This window comes from Zonotrichia albicollis, chromosome 29 (genome assembly GCF_047830755.1).
Source record: "Zonotrichia albicollis isolate bZonAlb1 chromosome 29, bZonAlb1.hap1, whole genome shotgun sequence".
Classification (NCBI taxonomy): domain Eukaryota; kingdom Metazoa; phylum Chordata; class Aves; order Passeriformes; family Passerellidae; genus Zonotrichia; species Zonotrichia albicollis.
The window spans coordinates 6,919,877-6,935,866 of NC_133847.1; the positions used below are offsets into that span (position 1 = coordinate 6,919,877).

The following is a 15,990-nucleotide window of genomic DNA, read 5'->3' on the forward strand; positions in this document are numbered from 1 at the left end:
CATCCGATCGGTGCGAAAGGGCTGACTACAACTCCCACCTCCTCTCCGCGCCTGGGGCGCTCGGACTCCAAGTCCCGTCGTGCCCCGCGCCTCGCGGCGGTGTTGTCGGCGGCCCCAAGATGGCGGCGGTGGCGGCGGGCGCGGCGGCCCCTCAGCAGCCGCCGCCGCCTCAGCAGCCGCCGCAGCCGGCGGGAGGCGGCGGGAGCGGTTCCGGGGAGGCGGCGGGAGCCGCGGGTGGTGCCGGAGGCGGCGGCGGAGGTGCCGGAGGCGGCGGCGGCGCAGCCGGGCCTGCGCCGGGCTCGGGGTCGGGCGGCGGCGCGGCCGCGGGCGAGTCGTGGTACCTGGCGCTGCTGGGCCTGGCCGAGCATTTCCGCACGTCCAGCCCGCCTAAGGTGCGGCTGTGCGTGCACTGCCTGCAGGCCGTGCTGCCCCGCAAGCCCCCGGCCCGCATGGAGGCCCGCACGCACCTCCAGCTCGGCTCCGTCCTCTACCACCACACCCGCAACGGCGACCAGGCCCGCGGGCACCTGGAGAAGGCGGTGAGCGGGGCTGGGATGGCCACGGGGGGCACGGGAAGGGCGGAGCGGGGTGTGCCGCTGCATGGAGAAAGGGTTGGGGGTGGTGGGCACGCGGATCTGGGCACTTGGATAAGATAAAGAGTAGCGGGAGGGGCGGCCGAGGGGTGCTGGCAGCTGGAAAAGATGGGGAGCAGGGCAGGGGGCGGTGGGAGGCTCCTGGCGTGGAGGGGGACGGTGTCAGGGCGGTTCTGGTGGGTGTTGGTGCCAGCCTAACCCGCTGTGTTCTCTTGCAGTGGCTGATATCCCAGCAGGTATCCTTTTCCCGGGATCCAGGAAGGGCTCCCAGCTCCAAACAGCTCCAAGGAAACTCCCAAAACACCTCAAGGGCCTGGGGTGGGGGCATGGAATGGGTGTTTTGGGTTGGAAAGAACCTTAAATCTCATCCCTGTTTTCCTGAGGGGTTTTGGAGGCTTTGCTGCTGTTTCCCACCCAGACTTTGTGGTTCCCTTAACCCTGGTGCCAGATCCCCCAGTTTGAAGATGTGAAGTTTGAGGCAGCCAGTTTGCTGTCAGAGCTCTACTGCCAGGAGGTGAGAAAAACCCCCCAAAACCCCTCTGTGCCCCTCGCATCTGGGTTTCTCCAGTCCTCCCAAATCCTGGATACCACCAGTCCTCCCAAATCCCAGATTTTTCCAATCCTATCCAACCCTACCTTGGACATTCCAAGGCCGCAGCCGCCCCGGACTTTCCCCATTTGATTTTTGTTGTTTCCAACACTGTGATCCCTCTCTGCCAGCCCTCCCTGGAGGTTCAGCGTGGTTTTGCAGGGAATCCCAGGGCTGTGGGCTCCCAGGGCCCAGGTTTGTTGGTGACGGGGGGTGTCTGTGTTGCAGAATTCCGTGGACACGGCCAAGCCCCTGCTGCGCAAAGCCATCCAGATCTCCCAGCAGACTCCCTACTGGCACTGCAGGCTGCTCTTCCAGCTGGCTGTGAGTCCTTGGAGCAGCAATTCCTTGGGGAAAAATCCTGCAAAAATCCTGCATCCCCATTCAAAACAGCCTGGAAACCTTGCCTTCTGTTATTCCCTAAAAAATTGCTGTCAATGGGTGGATTTTATCCCTTTATACCCTAAAAATTTGTCATTAGTGGGGAGGGAAAAGGCAAATCCAGGGTGGGAATTGGTGTTGGATTGGATCAAGGAATCAGCCAGGATCACTGTGTGGGGATTAGGCACCTGGAATTCCAAGGATGGTGGGAAAAAAATCCATTTTGGGGTTTATCCTGCTGGGCTTGGAAGTGTTGATTGGTTTATGTTTAATGTGGGATGGGAGAAGGAGGGAAAGGAGCAAGGATAAGAATCCAAGGAAAATTTTTGTTCCTGCTCTGGAATATGCTCCAGAATATTTATAAATTAAAAATGTTAATGAGAATAGTGACACACTGAAGTGTAGCTATGGAAAAAGAACGTTCGTTTCCCATTGATTAAGAAATATTTAGTGTCCCTGAAATTGAGGAATATGTAGTTTTCCAGGAGTTCATCTTGAGGATCCTGAAGCTTTTCCTCTCCCTGGAGCTTCCCATTTTTCCCTGATTTCCCATTTCCTTGGAGCCTCTTCCTGAATTCCCACCTGGGTTTGGGAAAGGGATCAAATTTGGGAGCTTGGGGGCTCCTCGTGCTGGGAAAGCCCTTGCTCCAGTGTGACAGTCCCTGGAATCAGATCAGCACTGGATTTTCACCCTTTGCAGGATCTGCCTCCAATTTCTAACCAATTCCTCGTTAATTAGGATTTGAAGATAAAATATCCTTCTGGGCCCAAACAAATCCTTGGAAACTCTCAGATTTCTTTGGAAAGCGGGTCTAAAACCCCTTTAAGGAGCAGGAATTTGTAAATCCAGGGATAACGGTGTTTCTTTGGGAATCGTGAAGCAAATCCTGGATTCTCACGGCATTTTTTATTCCCATTTTTTATTCCCATTTTTCAGCAACTGCACACGCTGGAGAAGGATTTGGTGTCGGCCTGCGACCTGCTGGGCGTGGGGGCGGAGTACGCGCGCGTGGTGGGCTCCGAGTACACCAGGTGACAGCGCTGTCTTCCGAGGGATCCCTGCCTGGCTTCCTGGGGTTTCATCCCTGGATTCCTGGGATTCCCTGCCCGAATTCCCTGGGATTTCATCCCTGATTTCCCTGGGATTCCCTGCCTGGATTCCTGGGGTTTCATTCCTGGATTCCATGGGATATCCTGCCTGAATTCCCTGGGATTCCCTCCCTGAATTCCCTGGGATTCCCTGCCTCAATTCCCTGCTGGGATTCCCTGCCTGGATTCCTGGGGTTTCATCCCTGGATTCCATGGGATTCCCTCCCTGAATTCCCTGGGATTCCCTGCCTGGATTCCATGGAATTCCCTTCCTGAATTCCCTTGGATTCTCTGCCTCAATTCCCTGGGATTCCCTGCCTGGATTCCTTGGGGTTTCATCCCTGGATTCCGGGGATTCCCTGCCCGAATTCCCTGGGATTTCATTCCTGATTTCCCTGGGATTCCCTGCCTGGATTCCATGGGGTTTCATCCCTGGATTCCATGGGATATCCTGCCTGAATTCCCTGGGATTCCCTCCCTGAATTCTCTGGGATTCCCTGCCTGAATTCCCTGGGATTCCTTCCCTGAATTCCCTGGGATTCCCTCCCTGAATTCCCTGGGATTCCCTCCCTGAATTCCCTGGGCTTCCTGCCTGAATTCCCTGGGATCTCCTTCCCCAATTCCCTTAAACCTCTTCTTCCCCGTTTTTAGAGGTAGAAAAAGGCAGATATTTGTTTTTCCTAGTGTTTTTCTCTTTGTGGATGGAGTAATTTCTTTTGGAATTTAACTTTATTTTCTTTCACTCCAGAGCCCTCTTTCTGCTCAGCAAGGGGATGGTGAGTTGGAACTCTTTAAAATAAATTATTTCCTGTTTAATTGTAAATTCCGCAGGATTTTTTTTTATTTGTTGGGGGCAGGGATAAGCAGGATTCTTGAGGATAAATCCAGCTTTTTCCCCTATTTTTTTTTTTCTGGGAAAAAGAAAAGGATTGTTGCAAATTTTCAGCGGAGCTTTTGTAATGAGGGATGGAAAAGCTGGTGGGGTGAAAGGGCTGTGGGAATCAGGTGAATATTCTGATCCTAATCCTTGGAATTGGGGAATCCATGGAATTGGGGAATCCATGGAATTGGGGAATCCATGGAATTGGAGAATCCATGGAATTGTTTGGCTTGGGGGAGCCAGGGACACGTTCCGCCATCCCAGGCAGCTCCAGCCTGGCTTTGGGCAATTCCAGGCTTGAGGCAGCCCCGTTTTCCTTGGGGAATTGTCACTCCATGAGGGTTTATCCTGACAAGTTTTCCTGGTTTTCCCTCGGGAATTGCAGCTGCTGCTGATGGAGAGGAAGCTGCAGGAGGTTCACCCGCTGCTGACGCTGTGCGGGCAGATCGTGGAGAACTGGCAGGGCAACCCCATCCAGAAGGAATCCCTCAGGGTCTTCTTCCTGGTCCTGCAGGTCACACATTACCTGGATGCCGGCCAGGTACGTGCCACGCTCCAGCTGCGAGTTTGGGACAGGATATTCCGTAAAAAATCAGCCCTGGGGGGATTTTTGGGTTTATTGTAATGGCAGCAAACTCCTGTTGGCGTTGTTGCCGAATTAAATGGAGAGGGAGGAAATCACGTTAATTTGGAGATGTTGTCCGTGAGATATTTTTGTATCCATGGCGGTCTCTGTTGCTTCCCTGGAGTGTTGGAGGGAATGAAGGAATTTTTGGGGGATTTTGGGAACATTTTGAGCATCCCTTGGTGCCGTTCACCTCTGTGAAGCACTGGGGGTCGTCCATCCTAAACCAGCGCCCTGAATGTGGGAATTGGTGCTGCTGGGAGGTTTCCCTCCCTGAGCACTCCAATCACTCCTAAACCCACCTGGATGTGGGAATTGGCACTGCTGGGAGGTTTCCCCTCTGTCCCAGCACTCCAATCCATCCTAAACCAACCTGGATGTGGGAATTGGCGCTGCTGGGAGGTTCCTCTGTCCCAGTACTCCAATCCATCCTAAACCAACCTGGATATGGGAATTGGCGCTGCTGGGAGGTTTCCCCTCTCCCTGAGCACTCCAATCACTCCTAAACCAATGCCCTGGATATGGGAATTGGCGCTGCTGGGAGGTTTCCCCTCTCCCCAGCACTCCAATCCATCCTAAACCCACCTGGATGTGGGAATTGGCGCTGCTGGGAGGTTTCCTCTCTGTCCCCAGCACTCCAATCACTCCTAAACCAATGCCCTGAATGTGGGAATTGGCGTTGCTGGGAGGTTTCCCTGGCAGTGGGTGTGGGTGTGGGCACTCCCTGGCACCGTGCCCATCCCCGGCACTCTGGCAGTGGGTGTGAGGTGTGAGGTGTGGGCGCTCCCTGGCACCGTGCCCATCCCCGCAGGTGAAGAGCGTGAAGCCGTGCCTGAAGCAGCTGCAGCAGTGCATCCAGACCATCTCCACCCTGCACGACGACGAGATCCTGCCCAGCAACCCCGCTGACCTCTTCCACTGGCTGCCCAAGGAGCACATGTGTGTGCTGGTCTACCTGGTGAGAGCTCCTCGTTAATTAGTGAGGGCTAACGAGGGCTGTGGAGCCGGCAGGGACGGGCTTTGTGGCTGCCTTGGGCTGATTTCCCTCAGCGACCCTGGGGTGATGCTGAGGGGGCTGCTCGGTGTGTGAGGAGATTGTAGGCTGGAAGTGGGAATTAATTAATTAATTATTAAATTATTTATTAATTAGTACCTGACTCAAATGCAAATGGAGTTATTTGTACAAATCAGAGCCACTTTGGCTGAATTTCATCAACTCTTTGTGCTTTTTTTCCCCTCAATGTCCGTGGGGTGATGCTGAGGGGGCTGCTCTGTGTGTGTGGAGATTCCAGCCTGGAAATGGGAATTAATTAATAAATAATTAATTACCTGATAGATCAATACCCCAGTCAAGTAAAAATGGAGGTATTTGTACAAATCAGGCCGTTTTGGCTTAATTTTACCAACATGAGGAACGCTGGACTTGGAATTGCTGAAGGATTTTGTTCCATTTCTTGGAGGTTATTCCAGTCCTTGGTAAAAAAATCTGGCATTTGAGGAATTCTGTGAATTCCCAGCCCTTCCCTCTCTGCACAGACAAATCTTGGGAGTCATGGAATAGCTGGGGTGGGAAGGAGCTTTAAAATGATCCATTCCCACCTCTCATCTCACCTCCCACTGTCCTGGGGTGCTCCAGGACTTTTCCAGGGGTTTCTGCTGTGGGATTGCGTCCCAGGGAATTGCTGAGGGATAATCCTTGCTGTGCTCCCCTGCAGGTGACCGTGATGCATTCCATGCAGGCAGGCTACCTGGAGAAGGCTCAGAAGTACACGGACAAAGCCCTCATGCAGCTGGAGAAGCTCAAAAGTAAGGAGAAAGGGCTTGGAATTCAGCTGGAAAATCCTGGAAAATCCCATGATTTATTCCTCGTTTAAACCCATCCCACAGCCCTGCTGAGCTGTTGGCTCAGCCTAAAACTAAACCTAAACCCCTGATTTTGAGGCTGGGTGGTGGCTTTAGAGTACAAAAATCAACTTTTTGGGGTTTTTTTTTTTTGGGTGGGATTTGAATAATTCCACAAATGCCTGATGGAATTGCCCCTGCTCCCTCGGCAGTGCTGGACTGCAGCCCCATCCTGTCCTCATTCCAAGTGATTCTGCTGGAACACATCATCATGTGCAGGCTGGTCACGGGACACAAAGCCACAGCCCTGCAGGAGGTACGTGGGAATTCCAGCATTCCCTGCCTGGGAGAGCTCCCAGAAAATGGGAATATTCTGCAGGAAAAGCCTCTGAACCGTGGGAATTGCTGCTGGGTTATTCGTGGGTGCAGCCAGCCTTGGTGGGGCTCAGGACCCGGGAAATGGGGGATTGGCTCCTCTGAAACGTTCATTTAAGGGCACTCTGGAATTGATCTTGGGATAATCAATAACTGGTTGGATTGGCACCTTCCTGGTGGCAGTTCCAGGCTGATTCCAGTGGGTTTTTCCCATTCCATCAATTCCAGAGTGGCTCCTTGTCCAGGTGTTTCCCGGTTTTTCACATTCCTGCTTTTCCTGCTCTTTCCTGGCTCGTTTGGGTTGTTCCAGAGGAAACTGCACTTTTTTTCTTTCTCATTTTTCCAATAATTTTAAAATCCTGGGAATCCATCCTGGGCCTGGATCATCCAATCCCTGCTGTCAGCTTTACTGGGAACACTGTGCTGGGAATGGGGAGGGATTGAGTCTCCTGAAATCATCCCAATCCCAGATTTTGGGAGGTTTTATCCCACCTTTCCTGGAAAAGCTGAAGGGATCTGTGGCTGTGAATCCCAGGGGGTGGAGGAGAGCTGGGATGTGAGGAAATCCCTTTTCCCGTGCTGGAACATCCCCTTCTGTCCAGGACTGGAGATCCGGGATGGGATCCCTTGGTCTGAGGGGAGCGAGGGGCGGGATTGGAGCAGGAAACTGAGGGAAAAGGGTCAAAAACGGGGATTTGTGTTCCTGCCCAGATCTCCCAGGTGTGCCAGCTGTGCCAGCAGTCGCCCAGGCTCTTCTCCAACCACGCTGCCCAGCTGCACACGCTCCTGGTGAGTTTGGGGTGAAACCTGGGGTTCTGCATCCCATCCGGAATTCCGGACGGGAGATTCCCTGGGAACTGCAGGGCTGCACCATCCCCACCTTGGGAAAGGAAACCCTTTGGAAACAGAGCTCCAGCATGGCCTGGGCGGGCAGGGGCACTGCCCGCTGCCCCAGGCTGCTCCAGCAATTCCTGGAGGGAAAAATCCCACTTTTCTGTGGGGAAAATTCCTGGGATTTGGCTTTTCCTGGGTGTTTTGGACATCCAGCAGTTTCTTCATGAAGGGAGGGGGAATTGGGGAGGAATCAGCTGGAAAAGGGGAAATCCAGGGATTTCAGCTGTGCCCACAGGAGATGGCTTTGTGTGGGAATTGTAGAAGGCAAAAGGTTTTTGTAGGGAATACTGAATTTTCTGCAATTTTAATAACGATTTTTAAGCTAAATTAAGCTTTTTTCCCCCATGAAAAAATTATTTTAAAGGATATTTTGGGGAAATTCCTTATTTTCCCCACACCTGAGACTCGTTGCTCCCTTTTTCCTGCTGTTATCCCAAAATTTCCATGGATTTGGGAATGTTTTGGGCTGCATTCCCAAAATTATCCTTTCTTTTCCAGGGTCTGTACTGCATCTCTGTCAACTGCATGGATAATGCAGAAGCACAATTCACTACAGCACTGAGGGTGAGATTTTATTCCCCAATTTTCTTCTGGAAACTTAAGGATGGCAATTTGAATTTGGAAAGGAAACCTTCCTTAATTCCATTATTCATTAATGATTTTCCTTGGATTGGGGAGGGCGATTTTTAACATTTAAAATATCAACGTGTGATTTTTTTTTAAGCCAGGATTTTTTTAATGGGAACGAACAAATTATGAGGAAAAGCTGAAATATTTGTGAATCCTTTCCTTTCCAGCTCACAACCCACCAGGAGCTGTGGGCGTTCATTGTCACCAACCTGGCCAGCGTCTACATCCGCGAGGGCAATCGGCACCAGGAGGTCAGCTGGGCTCCTAATCCTGCTTTTCTGGGGAGAAACCCTGGGATTTGCCTTTTTCCGGGGGTTTTTGCAGGCAGAATCTCATTCATGAGGGGAGTGAGAAATCCCAGTTTTCTGTGGAGAAAATCCCTGGGATTTGCCTTTTTCCGGGGGTTTTTGCCATCAAGGCCTTGCTGGCAGAATCTCATTCATGAGGGGATTGGGCAATCCCAGTTTTCTGTGGAGAAAATTCCTGAAATTCTGCTTTTCCAGGGCATTTTTTCTGTCAGGGCCTTGCTGGCAGAATCTCATTCACCAGGGATTGAGAAATCCCAGTTTTCTGTGGAGAAAATCCCTGGGATTTGCCTTTTTCTGGGTGTTTTTGCAGGCAGAATCTCATTCATGAGGCGAGTGAGAAATCCCAGTTTTCTGTGGAGAAAATTCCTGAAATTCTGCTTTTCCAGGGCATTTTTTCTGTCAGGGCCTTGCTGGCAGAATCTCATTCATGAAGGGAGTGAGAAATCCCAGTTTTCTGTGGAGAAATCCCTGGGATTTGCCTTTTTCTGGGGGTTTTTGCAGGCAGAATCTCATTCATGAGTGGAGTGAGAAATCCCAGTTTTCTGTGGAGAAAATTCCTGAAATTCTGCTTTTCCAGGGCATTTTTTCTGTCAGGGCCTTGCTGGCAGAATCTCATTCATGAGGGGAGTGAGAAATCCCAGTTTTCTGTGGAGAAAATCCCTGGGATTTGCCTTTTTCCGGGGGTTTTTGCCATCTGGGCCTTGTTGGCAGAATCTCATTCATGAGGCGAGTGAGAAATCCCAACTTTCTGTGGAGAAAATTCCTGAAATTCTGCTTTTCCAGGGCATTTTTTCTGTCAAGGCCTTGCTGGCAGAATCTCATTCACCAGGGATTGAGAAATTCCAACTTTCTGTGGAGAAATCCCTGGGATTTGCCTTTTTCTGGGTGTTTTTGCAGGCAGAATCTCATTCATGAGGGGAGTGAGAAATCCCAACTTTCTGTGGAGAAAAATCCTGAAATTCTGCTTTCCCAGGGCATTTTTTCTGTCAGGGCCTTGCTGGCAGAATCTCATTCATGAGTGGATTAGGAAATCCCAAGTTTCTGGGGAGAAACCCTGGGATTTGCCTTTTTCTGGGTGTTTTTGCCATCTGGGCCTTGCTGGCCACAGCTCCTTCATGGGGGAGCAAAAAATACCCTTAAAGTTTGTGAATTCTTCATTAAAATTCTGGTTCTCATTAATCAAATCCGATACAAAATTCACTATCAGATCCACCAGCTCCAAGTTTTCTGTGGGAATACAATTATCCAGGAAATGCTGTGGAATTGGAGGAGATTTGGGATAAAACTTGGATTTTTGGGATCAAAACAAGCCTAAAATTCCCAATATTGGGATAAACGTGGGCCGGTTTGGGTGGAATTTCACTGTTTTGGTGTTGATTTTTCCTTGGAAAATCGATTTTTCCTTTTCCTCTCCCACTTTGCAGCTCTACAGTTTATTGGAAAGGATAAATCCCGACCACAACTTCCCAGTGAGGTGAGAATTCCCACAAATCCCAACGTTCCGGGCTGGGAAGGGCGGATTTGCAGCAGGATTTTCAACAGATTAGGGGAAAAAATCCAACTTAATTCTAAGGGGAAACTCGGGAGGGTTTTGGGGTGGAATTCCTGGGAATTTGGGTGGGATGCTGAGGTATCCATGGTTTTTATTGCCATAGTTCCCACTGTCTGCGGGCTGCAGCGTTCTACATCCGAGGGCTCTTCTCCTTTTTCCAGGGGAGATACAACGAGGCCAAGTGAGTCCAGGCCCTGGGAAAAGTGGGGAAAATGTGGGAAAATGTGGAAAAATGCGGGAAAATGTGGGAAAAGTGACCCTGGCTTTTTTGGGATGGGAGTGGGAATGCCCAGGCTTTGTGTCCATCCCATTCCCATGGATTTCTCCTGGATTGGCTGGGGAGGAAGAGCAGGGATGTGGTGGGGGTTGAGCTCTTGCCTTAGGAATCCTTGGGAATCATTCCCTGCAATCCTGGGAATCCTTGAGAATCTGGGGCTTTTATTCCTTGGAATCCCTGGGAATTTTGGGCATTTTATTCTCTTCAATTCCAGGGAATCCTTGGGATCTCATTCCCTGCAATCCCAAAGAATCCTTGGGAATTTTGGGACCCTTGTTCTCTGGAATTTTGGGACTGTTATTCCCTGGAATCCTTGGGAATTTTGGGACCCTTATTCCCTGGAATTTTGGGACTGTTGGTCCCTGGAATCCTTGGGAATTTTGGGACTTATTCCCTGGAATTTTGGGACTGTTGGTCCCAGGAATCCTTGGGAATTTTGGGATTTTATTCCCTGGAATTTTGGGACTGTTATTCCCTGGAATCCTTGGGAATTCTGGGACCCTTATTCCTTGGAATCTTGGGACTGTTATTCCCTGGAATCCTTGGGAATTTTGGGACCCTTATTCCCTGGAATTTTGGGACTGTTATTCCCTGGAATCCTTGGGAATTTTGGGATTTTAATCCCAGGGAACCCCTGGCAATCTCGTTCCTCTCATTCCCTTCCATCCCAGGGATCTGCACCTTCCAAGGGCAAACCCAGGAATTCCCTTTCTCTCCGAGCCCCTCCATCCCTGCAGGGTCGCCCCAGGCTGCTCGGGGGGGGCTCCAGTCCCGTTTTTCCCATTTTCCCCGTTTTTCCCGTGGTTTTTGCAGGCGCTTTTTGCGGGAGACGCTGAAGATGTCGAACGCCGAGGACCTGAACCGGCTGACGGCGTGCTCGCTGGTGCTGCTGGGCCACATCTTCTACGTGCTGGGCAACCACAGGGTGGGCATTCCCAGGGGAACCCCAAAAACCCCCCAGGAAATCGGGGTAGGGTGGGAAAAATGGGGTTTTTAAAGGGTTTTGAAATTGGCATTCCCAGAACAAATCCCCCAAAAAATCGCAACTGAAATTGGGGAATCCGTGGGAATCCATTGCCCTGCAATCCCAAGGAATCTTTAGGAATCTTGGGGTTTTATTCCTTTCAGTCCCAGACAATCCTTGGGATCTGATTCCTTTCCGCCACAGGGAATCCCTGGGAATTCTGGGATTTTATTCCCTTCCACACCACAGATTCCTTGGGAATTTTGGGATTTTATTCCCTTCCACACCACAGATTCCCTGGGAATTTTGGGATTTTATTCCCTTCCACACCACAGATTCCTTGGGAATTCTGGGATTTTATTCCCTTCCACACCACAGATTCCCTGGGAATTTTAGGATTTTATTCCCTTCCACACCACAGATTCCTTGGGAATTTTGGGATTTTATTCCCTTCCACACCACAGATTGCTTGGGAATTTTGGGATTTTATTCCCTTCCATCCCAAGCAATCCTTGGGAATCTTGAGCATTTTTCCTGCCTTCCCTCCAAAAAAATCAATTTCCCACCGGGAACTTTCCATCTTTTCCGCTCAATCCGTGCCGGAAAGCGCAGGAAATATTCCCAAAATCCCAATTTTCCCCTTTCCCTTCCCGATTTTCCTAGGAAAGCAACAACATGGTGGTGCCAGCCATGCAGCTGGCCAGCAAGATCCCAGACATGTCCGTGCAGCTCTGGTCCTCTGCCCTGCTCCGGGGTAAATCCGGGATGAACCCGGGATAAACCCGGGATAAATCCGGGATAAATCCGGGATAAATCCGGGATAAATCTGGGATAAATCCGGGATAAATCTGGGATAAATCTGGGATAAATCTGGGATAAATCCGGGATAAATCTGGGAACTGGGAAACAGCCTGGGCAGGGTGGGGATCATCCCAAGGGTTTGGGGAATGGGAATGGGAATGGGAATGGGAATGGGAATGGGAATGGGAATGGGCAGCTCCAGGAGCTGATCCCAGAGGGGGAAGGGGCTCCAGGAGAGCTGGAGAGGGTTTGGGATTTGGGATGGGACACGGGGAATGGGTTTGGGGTGGGAATGGGGATTTTGGGAAGGAATTCTTGCCAGGAGGGTGGGGAGGGAATGGGCTGGGATCCCAGGAATTCCTTTGGAAAAGGGAAAGATTCAGGATCTCTGTGGAACTTTTGGGGCAGATTTTGCCTCGAGTTGAGGCAATTTCGGCATTTTACTCCATGCAATCCTAAGGAATTCGTGGGAATTTTGGGACTTTATTCCCTGCAATCCCAGGGAATCCTTGGGATTTTGGTGCAGACCCCAAACCCAGGGAGGATTTTTGGGATGAGGGGGGCTCAGAGGATGAATCCCAGGATGGTTTTTGGGATTTGGGGAGCTCAGAGGCGGGAATGGGGCGAATCCCAGGATGTTTTATGGGATTTGGGGAGCTCAGAGATGGGAATGGGGCGAATCCCAGGATGTTTTATGGGATGAGGGGGGCTCAGAGGATGAATCCCAGGATGGTTTTTGGGATGAGGGGGGCTCAGAGATGGGAATGGGGCGAATCCCAGGATGTTTTATGGGATTTGGGGAGCTCAGATGGGAATGGGGCGAATCCCAGGATGTTTTATGGGATTTGGGGAGCTCAGATGGGAATGGGGCGAATCCCAGGATGTTTTATGGGATTTGGGGAGCTCAGATGGGAATGGGGCGAATCCCAGGATGTTTTATGGGATGAGGGGAGCTCAGATGGGAATGGGGCGAATCCCAGGATGGTTTTTGGGATTTGGGGAGCTCAGAGATGGGAATGGGGCGAACCCCAGGATGGTTTATGGGATTTGGGGGGCTCAGAGGCGGGAATGGGGCGAATCCCAGGATGTTTTATGGGATGAGGGGAGCTCAGATGGGAATGGGGCGAATCCCAGGATGTTTTATGGGATGAGGGGAGCTCAGAGGCGGGAATGGGGCGAATCCCAGGATTTCTCTGCCCTTCCCAGACCTGAACAAGGCGTGTGGCAATGCCATGGATGCCCACGAGGCCGCCCAGATGCACCAGAACTTCTCCCAGCAGCTGCTCCAGGACCACATCGAGGCCTGCAGCCTCCCCGAGCACAACCTGATCACGGTCAGAGCCTGGCAGTTCCCAAAATCCCCAAAATTCCCACTTTGCCCCTGGCAAAAAGGACCCTTGAGGTCGTTTTTGTACTTTTTAAAATGTTTTTTTTTAGTGCTGTTGTGTCCAGAGTTGGGATTTTCCTCCCTCTGGATCATCCAAATCCCTCCCCAGTCCTTGGAATCCTGCAGTTTGCATTCCCAGAAAAAAATCCCTCAAAAATATCCCAAAGGAAATCAGGAGAAGGGTGGGAATAATGGGATTTTGGAAGGGTTTTTTAGTGCTGTCGCATCAGAAATTGAGATTTTCTTCCCTCTGGATCATCCAAATCCCTCCCAGTGGGATTTTGGCTTTGAAATCCCAAATAAACCCCTGGAAAACCAAATCCCAGCAGGGTTCCCTGGTGGAATTTGGGATTCCCTTGGGAATTCCGTGATCCTGAGGGAATTTTTCCCATTTTTCCTGGGATTTTGGCTTTGAAATCCCAAATAAACCCTGGAAAACCAAATCCCAGCAGGGTTCCCTGGTGGAATTTGGGAATTCTGTGATCCTGAGGGAATTTTTTCCCATTTTTCCTGGGATTTTGGCTTTGAAATCCCAAATAAACCCCTGGAAAAGCAAATCCCAGCGGGATGTGGGGTCGGAATTTGGGATCCCCGGGAATTCTGTGATGCTGAGGGAATTTCCCGGGAGTTTTTCCCGGGATTCTGACCCCGTTTTCCCCTTGCAGTGGACGGATGGACCCCCCCCAGTCCAGTTCCAGGCCCAGAACGGCCCCACCACCAGCCTGGCCAGCCTGCTGTGAACTCCAGCAAAACTCCAGGAAAATTCCTGGAAAAACTCCAGGAAAACTCCAGGATATCCACCAACAGCATCCCGTGAGGGGGGGAAAAAAAAAAGCGTCAAAAACTTGGGAAAAGAAACAAAAAAAATCCATGGAAAAGCTTCCGAATTCCCTCTGGTAGTGAGAAAACCCCAGGAATTTTCCAGGGATTCCCAGAGCGTCCGGAGCTGCTTTTCCAGGTGGGAATGCCCAGGTGAATGCCAAGGTTGGATCCTGCTGGGAATCCTCGGGGATAGGGGGTGAGGAAATCATGGATTGGATTCCCAGCTGGAATTCCCCCAGGGGAAATTCCCATTTTTTTGGGAAGGAGGAATTCCAGGGTTTCCTGGGACGTCCCTCCCGCAGCCACAGCTCTCCCCACCGTTGGGATTGGGGAAAATCCGGAGTTTTCCTGCCGATCCCAGATTTTTCCAGGCTGAAGGCACCACCTGTGCCTTAAGGATTCCCAAATCCTGGGAATAAATCCCAGTCCAGAGGTTCGGGATGGAATTCCAGCCTTGCCCTCGGCACACAATTCCCTTTTCCAGGTTCAGTTCCCTGGTTTTAGCCCAGTTTAGTTTGGATTTCCCAGAAATCTGGGAATGCTGAATCCCAGAAAAAAGCTGGAAGTTTTTCCAGGCTCCCAGCAGTGCCGGGGCTGGAACTGAGTTGTTTTTCCCAGTTGGAATTTCTCCAGGTTTCTGGGAAAGGGGGATGGAAAAGAACTCTGGAATTCTTGGAGAAAGGAAAGCCAAAGCCCTGCAACTGCCAGAGATTTTTGGGAATTTTTAATCCCACCTGGATGAGAAGGAACCTTAAAATTCCCTTTAAGTCCCTTTAAAATCCCTTCATTCCCATCATCTTCCTTTCCCAAATCCCATCTTTTTCCAGAGCAAGGAATTTTTTCCACTCGAATTCCTCAATTTTTCCCTCTGGAATTCATTCCAGGGATGAGGTTTTTTTAATCCCATTCCCAAAAAATTTGCATTTTCCAGGGTTTTTTTTTTCTACGGAAATCCTGGTTTTGGGGATTGAGGATTGAGAGTTTTTATTCTGGATTTTTGTGAGGATTAAGGAAAATCCTTGGTGCCATTGGAACTCAAAAAACAGGGAAAAAAAAATCCCAAAAAATTCCCAAATCCAGGGATTTTCCAGCCTGAATCCAGGGCTGGGAATTCCCATGGGAAATTCCAGAGGCTCCCAGGGTTTTTTTGGGATATTTGGGATCCCACTGAGACAGAACCATGCCAGGAATTTTGGGATCTGGGGATTTTCATCAGGAACTGGGGGAGTTTTCCCAGTTTTTGATTTTTCTGGGAAGCACATTCCCAGTTTTAATTTCCTCCGGGGTGCAACAATTCCTTGGAATCTTTTTCCTTGGAATTTCCCTGGCTTGGGAAATTCCCAAATCCCAGCCAGGAAATCCAAATTTTTCCTTTCTAACTCCGTAACGTTCCAGAATATTCTGGAATTTCAGGCCCAGCTTGGAATTTTGGGCTCAGATTCCCAAATTTTGGGCTGGAAAAGCCTCGGGATGATCCCAATCCCAGGGCAGGGACACTTCCACTATTCCAGGCTGCTCCCGCCTGCATTTGAGCACTTCCAGGGCGGCCAAATCCCAAAAACTTTGGGAAAAACCCGGAAAAAAAATGGGGAAAAATTGGGGAAAATCCCAATTCCGGAGAGCTGTGGTTGGGGCTGAGCTTTGGGAATTCCCCAGGTGGGAAAAGAGCCTTTCCCACCCCCCGGGGACGCCGAGGAAGGAGCAGAATTCCCCAAAATTCCCAATTTTCCGCCTCCAATCTCCCGTGAAAATCCATCAAAATCGGTGAAACAGCCGGAAAATCCCTTGGGAATTCTGGGGGGGGGGGTTGGGGTGGGAGCTCTGAGCTGATCCCAGCTCCCGAGGGCTCCTCCTGCCGCCGGAATTCCCAAATCCCCAAATTCCCGGCGGAAATTCCAATGTACAGAGCTTTTTACCATTGTATATTAAATTATTTAATAGCTTTTCGTGGCAGTTTTTCCTTTATTTTATTTTTTTTTTT

The 15,990-nt window shown here is 50.5% G+C and overlaps 1 protein-coding gene across 1 annotated transcript; it reads left to right on the top strand.

The window, feature by feature from the left end:
• The first annotated feature begins 76 nt into the window (after window positions 1-76).
• Window positions 77-15,955, top strand: MAU2 (MAU2 sister chromatid cohesion factor). The gene is made up of 19 exons (XM_074528867.1): window positions 77-539; window positions 812-829; window positions 1,042-1,107; window positions 1,411-1,506; window positions 2,501-2,595; window positions 3,401-3,428; window positions 3,918-4,073; window positions 4,969-5,115; window positions 5,873-5,963; window positions 6,212-6,315; window positions 7,086-7,163; window positions 7,767-7,832; window positions 8,066-8,149; window positions 9,631-9,680; window positions 9,862-9,939; window positions 10,849-10,960; window positions 11,663-11,753; window positions 13,007-13,134; window positions 13,853-15,955. The coding sequence occupies exons 1-19, from the start codon at window positions 120-122 to the stop codon at window positions 13,925-13,927; spliced, it is 1,983 nt and encodes a 660-aa protein (XP_074384968.1). The 5' UTR covers window positions 77-119; the 3' UTR covers window positions 13,928-15,955.
• Window positions 15,956-15,990: the final 35 nt, after the last annotated feature.

Excerpts from the sequence above, each read along its gene's own strand:
- MAU2 (XM_074528867.1), top strand. The coding sequence starts at position 120 with ATGGCGGCGGTGGCGGCGGGCGCGGCGGCCCCTCAGCAGCCGCCGCCG. Across the intron at positions 7,164-7,766 it reads CCCAGCTGCACACGCTCCTG|GGTCTGTACTGCATCTCTGT; the intron begins GTGAGTTTGGGG and ends TTTCTTTTCCAG. Across the intron at positions 9,681-9,861 it reads GACCACAACTTCCCAGTGAG|TTCCCACTGTCTGCGGGCTG; the intron begins GTGAGAATTCCC and ends TTATTGCCATAG.